Source organism: Bombus affinis, chromosome 9, assembly GCF_024516045.1.
Source record: "Bombus affinis isolate iyBomAffi1 chromosome 9, iyBomAffi1.2, whole genome shotgun sequence".
NCBI lineage: Eukaryota > Metazoa > Arthropoda > Insecta > Hymenoptera > Apidae > Bombus > Bombus affinis.
Genome location: NC_066352.1, coordinates 13,660,965 through 13,676,429, shown reverse-complemented (window position 1 = coordinate 13,676,429; position 15,465 = coordinate 13,660,965). Strand labels below are relative to the sequence as shown.

At 30.3% G+C, this 15,465-nt stretch overlaps 7 protein-coding genes and 1 long non-coding RNA gene across 13 annotated transcripts in view; 4 read left to right on the top strand and 4 right to left on the bottom strand.

The window, feature by feature from the left end:
• LOC126920387 (retinoic acid receptor RXR-alpha-B) overlaps positions 1-700 on the bottom strand; it is a 64,051-nt gene extending 63,351 nt beyond the window's left edge. Inside the window, exon 1 of the mRNA XM_050730710.1 lies at positions 358-700. Within this exon, the coding sequence (XP_050586667.1) occupies positions 358-376 (19 nt within the window). The 5' untranslated portion in view covers positions 377-700. The remainder of the gene's footprint in view (positions 1-357) is intronic.
• Positions 701-1,248: 548 nt separating this feature from the next.
• On the top strand, positions 1,249-2,966 carry LOC126920686 (integrator complex subunit 15). Its single transcript, XM_050731411.1, has 4 exons — positions 1,249-1,586; positions 1,670-2,291; positions 2,361-2,662; positions 2,735-2,966. Exons 1-4 carry the CDS (start codon positions 1,508-1,510, stop codon positions 2,821-2,823), a joined length of 1,092 nt encoding a protein of 363 aa, XP_050587368.1. The 5' UTR covers positions 1,249-1,507; the 3' UTR covers positions 2,824-2,966.
• Positions 2,760-8,707, bottom strand: LOC126920699 (ribosomal RNA-processing protein 7 homolog A). Of its 3 annotated transcripts, none has more exons than XM_050731432.1 (5): positions 8,578-8,707; positions 3,966-4,023; positions 3,549-3,881; positions 3,161-3,463; positions 2,760-3,081 (listed from the first exon to the last, which is right to left on the bottom strand). In XM_050731432.1, the coding sequence occupies exons 2-5, from the start codon at positions 4,018-4,020 to the stop codon at positions 2,996-2,998; spliced, it is 777 nt and encodes a 258-aa protein (XP_050587389.1). In that variant the 5' UTR covers positions 4,021-4,023; positions 8,578-8,707; the 3' UTR covers positions 2,760-2,995. The 3 variants fall into 3 exon arrangements, with proteins under 3 accessions (XP_050587389.1, XP_050587388.1, XP_050587387.1); XM_050731431.1 differs by lacking the exon at positions 8,578-8,707 and adding an exon at positions 6,724-6,807; XM_050731430.1 differs by lacking the exon at positions 8,578-8,707 and adding an exon at positions 4,678-4,835.
• Positions 4,834-7,013, top strand: LOC126920679 (transmembrane protein 145-like). Its single transcript, XM_050731396.1, has 4 exons — positions 4,834-4,995; positions 5,353-5,779; positions 5,845-6,434; positions 6,558-7,013. The coding sequence occupies exons 1-4, from the start codon at positions 4,900-4,902 to the stop codon at positions 6,825-6,827; spliced, it is 1,383 nt and encodes a 460-aa protein (XP_050587353.1). The 5' UTR covers positions 4,834-4,899; the 3' UTR covers positions 6,828-7,013.
• Positions 5,819-8,583, bottom strand: LOC126920706 (FAD-linked sulfhydryl oxidase ALR). Of its 4 annotated transcripts, XR_007712055.1 has the most exons (4): positions 8,404-8,543; positions 7,986-8,171; positions 7,359-7,813; positions 5,819-6,865 (listed from the first exon to the last, which is right to left on the bottom strand). XR_007712055.1 is itself a non-coding variant. In XM_050731440.1 (3 exons), the coding sequence occupies exons 2-3, from the start codon at positions 8,067-8,069 to the stop codon at positions 7,421-7,423; spliced, it is 477 nt and encodes a 158-aa protein (XP_050587397.1). In that variant the 5' UTR covers positions 8,070-8,171; positions 8,512-8,583; the 3' UTR covers positions 5,819-7,420. The 4 variants fall into 4 exon arrangements, 3 of the variants coding, with proteins under 3 accessions (XP_050587397.1, XP_050587396.1, XP_050587398.1); XM_050731440.1 differs by having other exon boundaries at positions 5,819-7,813; positions 8,512-8,583; XM_050731439.1 differs by having other exon boundaries at positions 5,819-7,813.
• On the top strand, positions 7,559-7,862 carry LOC126920736 (uncharacterized). The gene is made up of 2 exons (XR_007712069.1): positions 7,559-7,703; positions 7,783-7,862. It is a non-coding gene; the product is annotated as an uncharacterized LOC126920736 (long non-coding RNA).
• On the top strand, positions 8,683-11,185 carry LOC126920676 (uncharacterized). Its single transcript, XM_050731392.1, has 8 exons — positions 8,683-8,875; positions 8,953-9,447; positions 9,535-9,743; positions 9,823-9,896; positions 9,971-10,082; positions 10,143-10,205; positions 10,285-10,442; positions 10,516-11,185. The coding sequence occupies exons 1-8, from the start codon at positions 8,683-8,685 to the stop codon at positions 10,646-10,648; spliced, it is 1,437 nt and encodes a 478-aa protein (XP_050587349.1). The 3' UTR covers positions 10,649-11,185.
• A 642-nt stretch (positions 11,186-11,827) lies between these two features.
• On the bottom strand, positions 11,828-15,425 carry LOC126920670 (uncharacterized). The gene is made up of 4 exons (XM_050731377.1): positions 14,567-15,425; positions 13,779-14,131; positions 13,474-13,685; positions 11,828-13,375 (listed from the first exon to the last, which is right to left on the bottom strand). The coding sequence occupies exons 2-4, from the start codon at positions 14,058-14,060 to the stop codon at positions 12,217-12,219; spliced, it is 1,653 nt and encodes a 550-aa protein (XP_050587334.1). The 5' UTR covers positions 14,061-14,131; positions 14,567-15,425; the 3' UTR covers positions 11,828-12,216.
• Positions 15,426-15,465: the final 40 nt, after the last annotated feature.

Here is a 15,465-nt window from a genome sequence, read left to right as displayed (position 1 = left end):
CTTTCTTATATGTCATTTCTATATTCATAAATATCTATAAAAGAGATACGCGTAAGAATTGAACCAAGAGAGAGTACAGTCAAGATCAAAAGTGAGATGCGTGACATAGATTCGGTCTCGAGAGGAATTTTCACAGGAAGGCTATTCTAAAGAGAAATGCCGTATTCATAGAGAGTTAGAGATGAATAAGGGATAGATTCGAAAAGAAATTCTCCGGTAATATCGCGGTCAAATGCCGCGAATGCGGTCACTGAACTAGTTCCGTTTCGACCCTGACACTGCCATTGCCCCCAGGTCGCGATTTGTGTCAGAGGCTCAATATTGTCGTGATTTTATTTCTATTGCGGATTTACTCACCCCTTTCGCTAGACTCCATCTCGAAAAGGCCTTAGACACCGTGCTGGACGTACGGTAGACGACACGAGTATCGAACAAGTACACGTGGAAAATTACTTTGTAGATTACGGGCCGCTGGCTCAAAATTCACCACGGTATAAACATGGCCGGTCGGTCTCTTGTCACAATTACCGTGAGGTCGTTGAACCTTTCCGAAATCGAAAGACAATTACACGAAACACTGCAAGCGTCTGTCCCTTTTTTCGATGCACACGAAAATTAGTAAAGTACCGTAGCTTAGTGAGTGCCGCCTAAAAATAGATCCTGAATTCGACGATTGTTTTGACTAATAGTGTAGTTCGCAACCTACTCAAAGGTGGCGCTACGCATTGGATACCCGATTTCATTGCGATACATGTGAAACAAAAGATAAATTTTATTAAAATCCTAAAAAAAACATATTTCTATTAACATATATACATATTACAAATGTAAAATAGAATTTCAATAAATCATTTATATAAATTTAAAAGAAACGAGTAGAAAATTTATGTAAAATATGCCACAAATATTTTCACTTTTTATAAATAAATTGAACTTTTTTTATATGTATCATAATTTTCCTATATCTTCCTTGTAATAAAAAATTACTATTCTTTATATCATGTGTTTTAAAACAAAAAAATATTAAGCTTTAATATATAATATTATTTTAAATAATATATTGTGTTGTTCGGTTTTAAAAATTCGGTATCGCATTGTATATTCTGCATATTGATTACGAATAAAAATTATATTGTTTACAATTGAATGCATAAAAAGTACGTACAGTAAAATTTTAATTCATAATTTAACGCAATTAAATAAGGGATACAGGCATATGTACATGAAATAAGTTGCAGAAATATTTTTCTTTCTCGCGCGTTTATACCAGCAGACTTAACTACGTATTTATTGGATATTTAGTGGCAGAAATTCAAAAAAATATCACCGTACCAATCAATATACAGTCTTCGTTAGCTATCAAAACCATATCGCTTTCATAAAAATCCGGAATTATAGCTTTAGAAAATATATTCAATGTTTTGGTAAAGCGCGTATTAAATGTCACGCAAAGACTGAATAGTTTATTTTAAGTGTATTCAGATATTATAGTGGCACGTATGCATTAATGGCAGGCAATGATATAAAACAAAATTTGCGAAAATTAGATTTTCCTTACTGCGCTAGAGAAGCATTATGCAGAATCGGTAAGACATTGGTTGAAATAGGTTAAGTTAGCAGATAACCTTATATTTTTTAACATTTTTTAATTTTATTACTATTTTTAAAGAAATATTATGCAGCAGACCTGGGAAACAAATGGATCTACAACTAGATTTAATATCGGAGTTTGTATTCGGAGAAATAGAGAAACGGAAAAAGCGCAACCTGACGACAGCGATACAAGAGTTGCAATTAATAGAAGTTCTAAGCGATTTTTTTCAAAGTCCTGGAGGAAGTGCCGCTGTACGCAACGCAGTATTTTTATCTCTTTTCCCCGCAGATAGTCCTAGATACAAAATCTTAGGCAATTTAGTATCTTTAGCCATTGCCACTCAAAATAAAGCAGTCTTAAATGCGACTGGAATTTGGATGCAGCAATTAGGCTCTACTTCACCACAGAGCGTAGGATTAGCAAGGCACGTACTTAATGACTATTTTGTCCTTACTCCAAAATCTATTGACAAATTGAAGCAGCTTCCTGTTCTTGCACCACATTTCACTGCCAACTTACTAACGGCAATAGGTGAAGTCTATGAGGACAAATATCCACCTGCAGAACTGCTCAGGTTGGTAGGAGAATGGATAGATGAAAACCCAAGTCTCTTATTGACTCCTTTGATGGATAATCCTGCTTTACCAACCGGTGGCATTCCAATGACACCAATAACTCCAATAGCAGGTTTATTCAGGTAACTCAAAAGAAAAATTTTGCATAAAATTAAATATAAAGTATTCGTAATTGTATAACTCTGTTTTAGGTGGTGTATTTTATCACCTGTACGTTCAGTTGGTACAGAAAATACAGAATATTCTGAGGAGCAGAAGAAATTGTATTCTAAAATTCAACAACTGCTTATGGATTCGGTATTACGATTAAAAAATAGCGGAAATAATAAACATGCTATATCCGCACAGCATTTTGCTGCTACCATTCGAACTTTAACGACTAGTTTACAATCTCAAACAAATATTAATTCTATTTCGCGTGAGTTAGCTATGGAACGCCTTGCACAAGCTATTAGTGCAGCTATGTCTGCAAATTGTATTTATGGAAACAAACGTACATATCATAATTATTTAACGTATAAAATTAGTCCTTAATTAGAGATTAATCTGTGTTTTTTTTTTACAGAAGAGTTACTGGCTTTGTTACAGCCTTTATCATATCAACACTTCTTAATTGAATGGACTTTACAGACATATGCATCTAAAGCCGCTTAATTACATTATTGTCTTTCTATTGTAGTTATTTTTATTTTGTGGAACTGTATATAAATTTAAATACAATTATATAAATACAAAACCATACTTGTAAATGAAAAAAAGAATTTTTTACAATATAATAAATATATATTTCACGTTGATATGATTAATCTATGTTATACATACAATCTTAAAATGGCTTAAACGTTCTCTTAGATTTTAAGTCTTGTAATCTCTTTTTGTCTAATTCGAACTTCTTCCTTAACTCTGCTAAATCTGTAAAAAAAATTTAATAAGCCCCCAAATATCAAAATTCTGCATATATTTATTAAGACCAATCTGACATAAAACTTACTCTGTCTTTTACTTTCCCGAATTTGGAAAGTATAAAAGTTAAGCAATTGCTTTTTCTTATTTTTTTGTTCTTCTTTGCGTTGCACTTTATTAATAGTAGATTCTTTCCTGGAAAGTGCAAACTGTCCTCTCTTCTTTCGTCCTGTTACTGTTACCCAACCATCATTTTCTGCTTCTTCCTCCATAGCTTTTTCTTTTGCTATTTTCTCAGAAATTTTTTGATCATAGTTCTGCATATAAGTTTCAATTTTCTTTTTCATTTCCTTCTCATTACATACTGAACGATTATAGTTTAAGCACCATTCTGTTAAATTTATTAAAATGAATTAGAGGTATTTTACATAGAGAGATATCCGATAAATCCATGCATAAGTGTTTAAATTACTTACTTTCCACTCCTGTAAAACAAATCTTTTTCTCTTTATTTAATGTTATTACATAGTTTTCAGAAATTTCTAATGCTCTCTCTAAAGCAGATTCTTTTTCAAAAACTATATATGCTGTTTTAAATCCTTTAGGAGTTACAAAATAAACTTTAGAAACAGTTCCACACAAATCACTGAATATTTTAATTAATGCTTTATGTGTAATATAAGGAGGAATATTTAATAGAAATAGTGTTCTTCCTTTAGGATGTATAGGTTCTTGATTTCTAATTGAATGTTCTTTAAAAAATAGTTGGTGCTTGTCCGTAGTTTCTTCGTCAAATCGAATCCATAATGCTACAAGTTGAATAATTGAATAAAAATTTATTTAGATAGGTAAATAAGCTGAATATTGTATTTAACAAAGAATACTGTACTTACTTTTAAAACCCTTAAGACTTCCTGTTTTACTTTTCATGATCGCTTCGTTGTGCATAACCTTTATTGAAATTAATAACAGAAATTAATAGTAATTTTTAATTTAGATTTATGAATGTTGCTACAACACATAATATAAAAATTATAAATGAGTTTTAGAGGTGCTAGGAATTTTCTTATAGTTAATATGAATTATCATTGCACTTTAAAACACAAAATACGTGTTTATGTTTCAATCAGTACGACGCGACGCGTATGACTAAAGCATGAAACTAATTTAACATTTTTAACAAGAAGATTTCCTTATCATCATGTTATGTATATTTTCTTAATAATGATTACAAATTTACGTTAAAATAAAATGTTTATATTTAATAAAAAATGTCCCAGAAATTGATTTATATATAATAATTTATTAATCATAAAATAATATTATTTTTTATATTCATATGTATCATTTACTAAATTTAAATAGACTCGTAAGTTTCTAATTACACCTTCTATCGTAAAACATTAATTCCAACAATATAATTTAAATAAAATTTTTAATATTTCCTGTTACACTCAATACATATATGTATACGTATTACTTTGTTATATATTACTATCGTATTATTGTAAAGAAAGGTCAAGGTCATAAAAAATATACACTAAACAATAAAACGATTCTAAAGCTCTAAATTACGATTAAAAAATATAAAACTTATATATTTACCATTGGTTATTGTTTTTTCACATTCAATATTTTTTTATTTCATATGTAAAATATTTATTATCACAACATAAATCAATACACTAATTGAAATGCATACATAGCTCTAAATAGCAGGGAAATATTGATCATGAGAAAAACAGCAGGTAGCATGTAGCAGGTAACATATTACAGATATGTAGATATCATTTCAGTTCAGGAAAATTGTACGGCCGTGTATCAACCATGTTTAACATATTGTCATTCTTTTTTATGTTATTTAATTTTTTATTAACATACTCAGAGACCAAAATTCTTCAAGGACACCTTGTAACACGTGAAGTAATAAGCATTTTTTTCGAATTTCTAAGTGTATTTTGAAACAATAATATTAATACTAAATTTTGAAAAATAACACGTAAAAGTAAATTAATAAAAATATGCTATTTCTAAAAATATATGTTAATTACTACCACATTTAATTTCAATCAAATAGAGATAGTAAATATAAACTGTATTGTTACATCGTACATGATATTTCTATATATTACGTAGTAATATCAAGTGTCATTAGTATCATTAATTGTCAAGAATTATATTTCGTAATTATATATATTATATTTCATAATCTTCCTAATAATTATTAGTCTAAACATTTGTTGATTTCTTTCCACTCCATAGCGCTATAATTTTTTTCAGAATTGGGCATTTTTAGCAAGATTTTGCTTCTTAACGCAACAAGGCACGTTTCGGTACGAATTCGAATTGGGAGGCAAAGAACAAGATTTAAAAATACTATTGTATTATGATGCGCCTGATCAATGGCCAAGCGTTTACCCTTCGAATAAAACATGCATAGAAAAAGAAGCTATACTTTGGGACGGAATTGGTCAAATAGTACCATTATCTACATTAACATCTGAACAATCAGGATGCGTCGAAAAAGAAGAAACAACAGTACAATGTTCTAGTCATCGAAGATTTCGATCATCTCGTCCGAGATGGTGGTTTATCGCACTAGCAGATTGTTCATCAAAAACTGGTCTAAATGTGTCGTATTGGATATCGCTAACAAATGCCCCGCATGGTCATTTTTGGAAAGAACATTTTTCAGCAGACGAATTCTGCAAGTAACATTATATTGTTTTAAAATTACTCAATACTATTTAATTAAATCTATTTTTATTTCAGATATACTGCCAGAACTAATAACAATTGCTTGTATTTACGTGATACTTGTAATACTTAGTTTTTACATAGCCATACAACTAAGGGCAAGAAGACTACTACATGTTTCTTACAAAATATTTATAGCCTCGCTACTTTGTCAATTAGTAGGAATATTATTTGAGATTTATAGTTACATAAATCTTGGTTTAAGAGGGATACCAACACAAAATGCTTATTTATTAGGTCAACTTCTAGAAGCATGTTCAGACGTTTTGTACACTGTACTGATGTTATTACTGGCTCTTGGTTTTACAGTGACTAAGAGCGTTTTAACAGCCAGACAAACTCGATGGCTTATATGTTTCATTTGTCTGATTTCTTTCTGTCAATTTTCATTGTATATTTACCAATCCGATGTCTTTGATCCTGGATTGGTATTGTATATTTATGAGTCACCACCAGGCTATGGATTAATAATACTGAAATTGATTGCATGGATTATATTTTCTCTTCGATGTTTTAAGACTGTTAGAAAAATGTCAACAAAACTTCATTTTTATGGTTCATTATTTTCATTGGGATCAGCATGGTTTTTATGTCATCCATTAACGGTATATAAAAAACTATGCATTTAATTGCATTTACAATAATGTAAAATATTATGTAACAAAATATTTGTAAAAAATTTATTTATTCTTTTTACAATGTGTAAAAAGATATTTATAATTTTATAGGTACTCTGCATTACTTTATTAGTAGATGAGTGGGTACGAGAAAGCGTTGCTAAAGGATGTTTATTATGGACTATTTTTATGGGACACATAATGTTTTTATACATCACCAGACCATCTATGGCTAACAAACGTTTTCCATTTCATATTAGAACATGTCAAGTCATGCCTGTTGGTGGTGAAGGACAAGATCACAGTTATGAACCTCATGTTAGAACAACAAGCTCTGCATTCACTATTTCACACTTAACGCCATCTACTTTGCAATATTAATAGTAAGGATACTTCAAAACACCTGACAACCTGCATAACTGTAATTGTATGATGAATCTACTTCTATTTTTTTTCTTTTTTGAATGTTCACAATTAAGAAAGGACATTATGTTTAACAATTAGTTAACAAAGATAAATATTAACCGTTTGAGACCCAAGCAGCGCGATCGCGCTGTTTAGATTTTGCCTCAAAAGACCCAGTACATTTGAACGCTACAGACGACTGACTGTATTTTGTATTTCATTCTTATCTCCTCAATAATGTTTATCGAAAAAAACTTGATATATTTATAAACTAATAGTACGCATATATAATAGTAAAGATGTATTTCATGAAACTAACAAATATGACGAGTGCTACTGCGTCGCTTGTTTCTCTTCGCAATTGATTAAGACAAGCGCTATCGCGCTGTTAGGGATTTTTCGACCCTGTTTTTTCAAAGACCCCTGGGACTCAAACGGTTAATTTATATGTTATACGAACATTTTTAATTATTATAGCATTCCTACAAGTATTTACAATAAACTTACATGGTGCTTTTTATATCATGTATAGGTTTCATTACAAAATTTACAATCATAACTAATAATCATCAGTCACATGAACCATCAAGCCAGCCATCTCTCCACCTTTGGTCAACTAATTTACAGTCAAATTCAGGTTTTCCAAGTTTTTTATTTACTTCATTATGTATCATACAAAGCCATTGACTCAATTGTGACTGTGAATTGGTTTGTGGTGGAGTTTTTTTTAATTGCTCTTGTAAATCTTCTGCACATACATAACAAGGATAAAACTTGGAAAATGTGTGAAAGAACTTTGACATATCCGACTTTTGTTCATCAGTTGGATTATCAGGGTAATATGCTGCCATGGTATGTAAAAATGACCATGTTCTTGAACCTAATTCGTCTTTATCTAATGGACAATCATCACGTTTAACTTTATTTACAGGTGGACTTTTCTTCTCTATTTTCTCAGTTTCCTGACATGATAAAATATATATGTAAGAATAAATAATTTATTTCACAACATAGAGTGTAATACTATTTTTCACCTTTTAGAAACTAATCGGTATTAGTTTTTAATATTACTATTAAGAAAAAAGATAATTTATGTATCCTACACAGCTTTATTTAAAAAATCCTTGTTTATACCTTTTCGGAATCGAAAGCCTTCTTTTGACTCTTTGCCCACGATTTAAAATCCATGCATGCACGACAAGGTTTTTCGTGAGACATTTTGTATTTAAAATCGCAGTATACATTCGTTTAAAAATTGCTGCAATTAACGATATTTCCACGTGGAAGATAACCTCTATCACAAAATTATAATTCACGCACCTATTACATTGAAAAATTAACATATAAATATTTCATATTACCGTATCACATTTTGACATAATAACAAATGTTTACTAAGTCAATCATTTAAAATTATTTTTATCATCAATTATTTCAATACACGATAAGTGTTTTACTAGCTAATTTTCTTTGAATATGTACTGATACAAGCATGTATGCATATATATATATATATATATATATATATATATATATATATATATATGTATACCTTTATATATACATGATCACTTGCAACTCATTTCAGATAAGGAACTGAATATAAGAATAACTTTATATTACGAAACAGAAGATGCAGTTAGAAAAGTTTAAAACATACGCCGCTCCTACGTTCACATTGAGTTCTTGAGTGATGAAAAAGAAGAAAAAGTTACGTATGACTAACCTGACCCGACCTGCAGACAGCGAGTGACAAATGTTAAGTGCAGTTTTGACTGTTTGACTGCACCGCAAATGATACGGTCGTCGGTAAAGTTGATCTTCTACATAGATGATGGCGAGTCGTAAAAAAAGTAATGATTCGTCTCGATCCGTATCTAAAAATGCGAGGCGTCACGTCGGAGAGGTCATGTTTTCGTCATCTTCATCTTCTGAAGAAGAGGTAACAACGGGATGTCGGAGTTGTAGAAATACATCGAAAGAGTACTTTGCTAGGAATCGTACTGAGACAGAGCCTCAAACAGGTTAGATTTAACCTGGTATTTGTCAAAAAATTTAGCTGATAATTAGCTTAATATTTGTTGTTTCTTATTTTCTACAGGGCAAAATACGTCGAGAATTGAAGAGAATCCTTTTAGCTTTAAGCATTTTTTAAAAAATGGTTCACAAATAAATTATCAAAATGCTGGAGCTCGTCCAAAAGTTTATTCATCTCCAACACAGTATAATCTAGAGAAAAGTTCGGCTGTTTATTCTCGTAATCCAACAGAATTACCAGACTTTGTGCAAGATCATTTGGTCATAGAACAATATTATCTAAATCATGAGCCCAAACAACAGACAATTTCAGATGTGGATAATCTTCCTGATTTCGCATTAAACAGTGTAGAACAGAGGCAAGCTCGACTTAGAAATGAATCAAAAAAGAACGGATCTAGTGCTTCATGTGATCTTTCGTTTGATCTAACTGGAAATTTGGACAAAGCAATACCTCAGAGGAATCAATCTTTACCAAATACAAGTTGTTTTGCCCATTTAAATTTACCTGGTTTTGCTAGATCTAGTATAGGATCTACTGAAACTTCAGAACCATTAGGTATTTATTAAAGTGATATGTTAAAATTAATTATTAATCATAGCATGATTTATGTAGGTTGTTTATTTATAGTATCTCATTATTTAGGGTTTCCATTAGATTTACCAATATCTACAGTTGAGCCTGATCCTGAGTCGAATGTGATTATAAGAGATTGTTCTCACTCAGGGGCAAGTGAACCAAATGTTCCAAAATCTTTACCAGACTTTTTAAATGATGGTCCTATTCATAATAGGACAACATTATCAACAGAGTCTGGATCTATTCCAAATAGTGCAGAGACTACAGAAAGGAGGGTATGAATAATGTTGAATTTTAAATTATGATATATTTATTATAATTTTTATAATTATAAAATATTAATTCTTTTTGTAGTTACTGCTGGAAAATGAAAGATTGCGGCAGGAATTAGAATTAGCTCAAAAACAGATTAATGAGAAATCGGAAAAGTAAATTTTCAAAATTCTTTTATCTCTAATAATAGAATATATTCTCTAATTTATTTATACAATGTCTGTTACAGGATTCAATTATTAGAATCAGAATTGGTATCTAGAAAAGAAGTGGATCATGAAGAGACAATCCATCTTGAAAAAGCAATGGAACAAGTTGAAGATAATCTAAAACGTAGTACAGTGAGTACAAGAATGTTTTATATATCTAATTTATGTCTATAATATATCTTGTTTCTATAGAGGAGAGCGGTAAATGCAGAAAGTACTATTTCAGCATTGAAAAAAGAGATTAAATCTTTAACGGTTGGTATAGATTTTCGTCTCTTTTTAAATATCTCATAGCGCACTTGATTATTAAATGAAAAACATAATGTTAATGCAGACAGAGATATCGTTACTCCGTTTAGAAAACAAAGAGCTTAGAGCTGGGATTGCGGCGGGAAATACAAGCGAATATGGTTCTTCAAACATGAATCAGACAGCAAAAAGACTAGCAGGTGACTTGAGACATGCTGCCTCATCAGCAGAAGTGTCTTTAAGGTAAAAAGTTATATTTCAACAAGATTTCCAGATTAAGTAGTTCAAATAATAATATATATTGGAATCGTTATAGACAACTAATGTCTGGCGTGGACAATTTAAGAGTACTAGCTTCAGTACTTGAAAATATGAATAGGATAGAAGACCGGACCAAAGATTTTCTACCAGATTTTGATGAAGATAATGCTGCTGGTCCTGCACTTTAATACATTCTTGTGTACATCTTTTTCTGCATACTACCCTTGTTTCACTTCTATGGCATGTATCCCAACCTGTGTTAATAAGTTCCTTGAACTCACGTAATTGCGTTGAGTACCCGTTTTGGAGTCGATTAGTGATTTGATTCGATTAAAAAGCACGATATTCATATCATGTTTGTTGTATCTTTATGTGTTAATAATAGCTCTTGAATTTCGACTTATATAATTCTAGGTGTACGACAATTATATATCGTCCCTGCTTGGCAAAGCATGACCTTTTAAGTGTAATTTTAAACCTTAGCAACAAACATGAATAAAACAATAGTTTAACCGTGATCTGTCACCATGCGGCTCCGAGCAAAGAAAAAGCTAAAGATTTTAACTTTTATATGTACGTTTTGACATGAAGCTATAACGGAAAACACTGGTTGGGATTCAATGCATAATTCCAACGCAATTGTTAAAAAAAAAACAATATTTTAATAGTTATTGTAACAATGTTACGTGTACAGTTTCAAATTACATGTTCCGTTTCTTTGTAAATGTTGAAACTATCAGTTAAACAATTACACCTCAAGCAGACAAGATTCTTTATGTATTTTTCTATTTAAGGGGGTATATGACTCTTGAGTCTCAGAAGCATGAATCTCCTTTCGAATAAGATTGTAATTATACGAATTGACAAATGTTTTTCTAAGCAATGTATAGTAATAATACAATATATACAAAAAATTAAATTTTTTAAAATTATCTTTGTATATGACACACGAACGATTGCAAATATTTCAATCTAAAGATCATACTTCTATTTAGATGTATTAGAAAATTCATTAAGTTAAAAACTTCAAAACCATATGTTGTATTATAAAAAAATGTCTTATCTTCGTAATACATGACATGAAAATATCTTAAAACTTATGAATTAATATTTATAAATGAAAAGTGTTTTTTTTAACATATGTATGTTGTAATAGCAAGTTTATATTTTACATCTGTAGATTATTTTGAAGTGCAATAACTTGAGTCTATTATTATACACCTTCAAATTTCTTAATTCAATTTATTTGTCATATATTATTTGTGTGTATAAATGACATTATATTTCAGTTAAAAAACAAGTTTTAATTCAAGGCTTATTTGCCCCCTTAAAACTTAAATTGAATATTAATAATACTTTTCATAATGCAAGTTTTAAATTAATAGCTTTAATAATAAGTCATATGTATAAGAATTACATTGCCTGCAATGTGTATGTTTTTATTCTGGAAACACATGTATAAACAAATCGTGGCAGTGGCTAATGTGTAATACAGTAAATTCAAAACATTTTCTTTTTAAAGAAGTACAGTTCTCGATCAATGCACGTAATATTCCATCATCAAATTGCACATATACAGGAACTTAAATAATTAGTTTGTAACAAAATATAAAAAATACCAAAGTACTAAATAACAACACGAAAAATTAGTCTTATTTTACAATACCAAATGCAAATTATTTTCACTTTATACATAAAGTATTTTTTCTAAATATCAATTATTATACTGCCATATGCATAAAAATTGAATATCTTATTATTGAAGACCTTCAAAAATACTAAGTAAGTCAGTTTGTGTTTCAGTGTGACTAGTTTGAGTACTCAACCAGGAACGACATGCACCTATTGATATATTGCAACCTGTTTCACATATCAAGGACTTTGTTTGTGTTTCAGCAGAAACTGTAGTATCCTCGAGTTGAGTCCAAGGTGTTTGTGTTTGAATGTTAGATAATCCTAAATCAGTCGGTAGCATTTCATTACATGTTTGTGTGCATGTATTACTATATAATAGTTCCATGTTGTCAAGATTATTTGTAGTTTGTGTTTCAATGGTAGAACTTAAAGCGAATGATCTAGTTAATGGATCTGAATCAAAAAATGATTGTGAATAAGCTTGTTCCGTTTGAGTTTCTATGCTGCTAAACTTATCATCAAAAGTTTTGTCTGTAAGCATGGGATCTGATCGTGATATGCTATTTGAGGATACAAAGGAATATCCTTCAACAACAGTCGACGTTTCTTCAACATAAGGTAAAGTCATTAAAGCAACCGTACTCTTCGGAGTACACTGTATCAATGGATTTGTACTATGGTTATAAAATGTTTCGAACTCTGTCTGAGTAACATTATCATTGAGAACTTCAAACATGTCTTTTTCAGGTATTGTTTGAGTACCCGATGTACTCTTATCTTCCCAAAAATCTTGTAACCCATCATCATGGCGAAGTGGTAATGGACTGCTAGGAAATAAATTTGAAGCTGTAAAGTTGCTAAGATTAAGGTCTTCCTTTAACAATGTATAATCAGAATTTTGAGATACAGAATTTTTTCCATGTTTCTGAAGCTTCAGCGAATTCTTAAATGCTTGTGAAGCTTGTATCGTTTGTGTTTCCATAGACATTACATTTTGTCTAATTCTTTGAGGGATACTTGTCTGTGTCTGTTTAGATATTCCACTCTTTCCATTATGATAGCAACTATTGTTAACATACTTTAATGGACTTGATATTCTTTTATTCTTTTTGCATTCATCAGTTTGTATACCAATATCTGATGTAAGTTTCTGCATTGTATTATTATTAGAATTGGATATTTTATTTTCATTTTGATTTACTGGTAGTATTGTAACTAGTTTATTTATTTCTGTTTGATTACTTGATAGAATTAATCTCACTGTTTTAGAATTTGTGCGCCTGTGAAAATGTTAATAATTAATATAAATTGATGATATTGTATTTAAATGTGTCAAACAGTAGAACATTAAAATATTTATCTTTCATGATCAGCTTACCTCAAAGAATTTTTATATTTATCATTTATTGTATGTAAAGATCGTTTTGCATGTGTGAGCAAGGCTTCATAGGAGCTGTACATTTTTGAACAAGAACATACAAATTCAATTCCACATACTCTCATGTGGCCTTCTTTTGCTGATTCGGTAGAAAAACTTTTTTCGCAACGAGTACATGCATACGTTTTTTTCGCATGTACTTTAAGATAATGCTAAATATATGTCAGAATATTAAATTTCATGTCGTAATTGAAACATTGATCAATTTCATAAAAAAACTATTGTTTTACGATGACAACACTAACCTGTTTAAGATATTTCATAGTACTAAAATGTCTTTCGGCTTTTAGAGCATAAATACAAGACTCTACCGGACAATGATATTGTACATTTTCTTTTATTGTTTTATCTAAATTTTTACGTTGATGTACTTTAAGGTCGTGTAACCGATATCTCGGCCCATTTTTAAATACCAGTCCACATTTATCACATTTTACGTTATTCGTTATGACACTAAGTTCCTCCGGTGATGGACAGATAGTTTTGATACATTTCGAAACGTTTTCTACCGGTTTTATCCTCTTCATCAGAGGTTATTTTTCTGCGGCACTTAACATGTATACAAACTACCGCCATTTAAGTGACTGGTCCAATCGATCTGAAGAGATATTTGTTTGTATTTTTCGTAATACAGCGCCACTGTATTTTATTAAATTATCATCAAAACTTTTATGTAGATTGAAACTCAAAATCCAAATTTTACTAATTAATTTTTTCTACTTTGGAAGTAGTGAATATATATATATTATACAGAATATAATAGTAATAATAATAATGTATACATGAGTTTTATATGCAATTAATAGACACTAGCATATAGAAATGACATACGTATAAGAATATTTCGAAATTTTAATATAACATCATTCTAACAAATTTCATTGCCAATCCCAATGTGTTGAAACATTTAATAAGTTGATAAATTTAATGACAAAATTCTTAGTAGTATATAGTTTGCTAATGTTTAAAGATTATAATTGTATTATTTAGAAATATTATAAGGTAAGTACTTCAATTTTTAATCTTTTGGTACCTCAGTATCTAAATAGAATTCACATTTTCAAACTCGTAAATTAATGAAATAAAAATTTGACCAATTAGGTAATAACATAATAGCAAAGTATGATTTATTATGTTTTATGATATTTCAGTAAGATGAATTGTATTTGTGCATTGTACAGAATTTTGTATAATAGGTTAAAAAAGGCACATTACACATAGTATTACACATCGTTGAATGCTTCCAATAAACTGTAATATGATACAATTAAATACATACAACTATTCTACTATTCTACGTACTATACCAATGTGATAAGCGCGAAAATTGAATAACCGATAATTCCAGTGTTTCTCCATCTTTACATTCTACATTTTCGTTTACCAAACGTATGTCACAAATCATACTTCGAAGTGTGTTTAGACTACTCAATCAATCAATTTCCGTCACTTAGATTTGGCATTAATTATTTATAGCAAATTATCATAAATCATAATTAAATTTTCAAATGTTTTTATTCAGATTTCTAAAAAAATCTGGGGAACGGGACAAAAATCCTCCAACTTCTATTACCGCGCGTACGCCTGATATCGATTTTTTAATTCACATGAATAATATTGAATATATCCTTATATTTAACATTAAAGATAATCATCGCTTATACATCATGTTCTTATAATCTACCTTATTTTATCTGTTAAAAGATATAAATGCATTGCAGTATAATAAAATATTAGTTAGAAAGAAACGATGCGCGAATTTGGAAGTGCAGCAGCTTAAGGTCGTCGTACGCTGGATCGACACAGTCTGCTCTACTTCTACCACACAGCAGGCCGTGCTATATATATGCACGACACACATCCACATCCATATAGCTGCTTTCTCAGCCCAACTAGCAGGGTATAAGCGGCGCTGCGCGCTACATCGTCAGC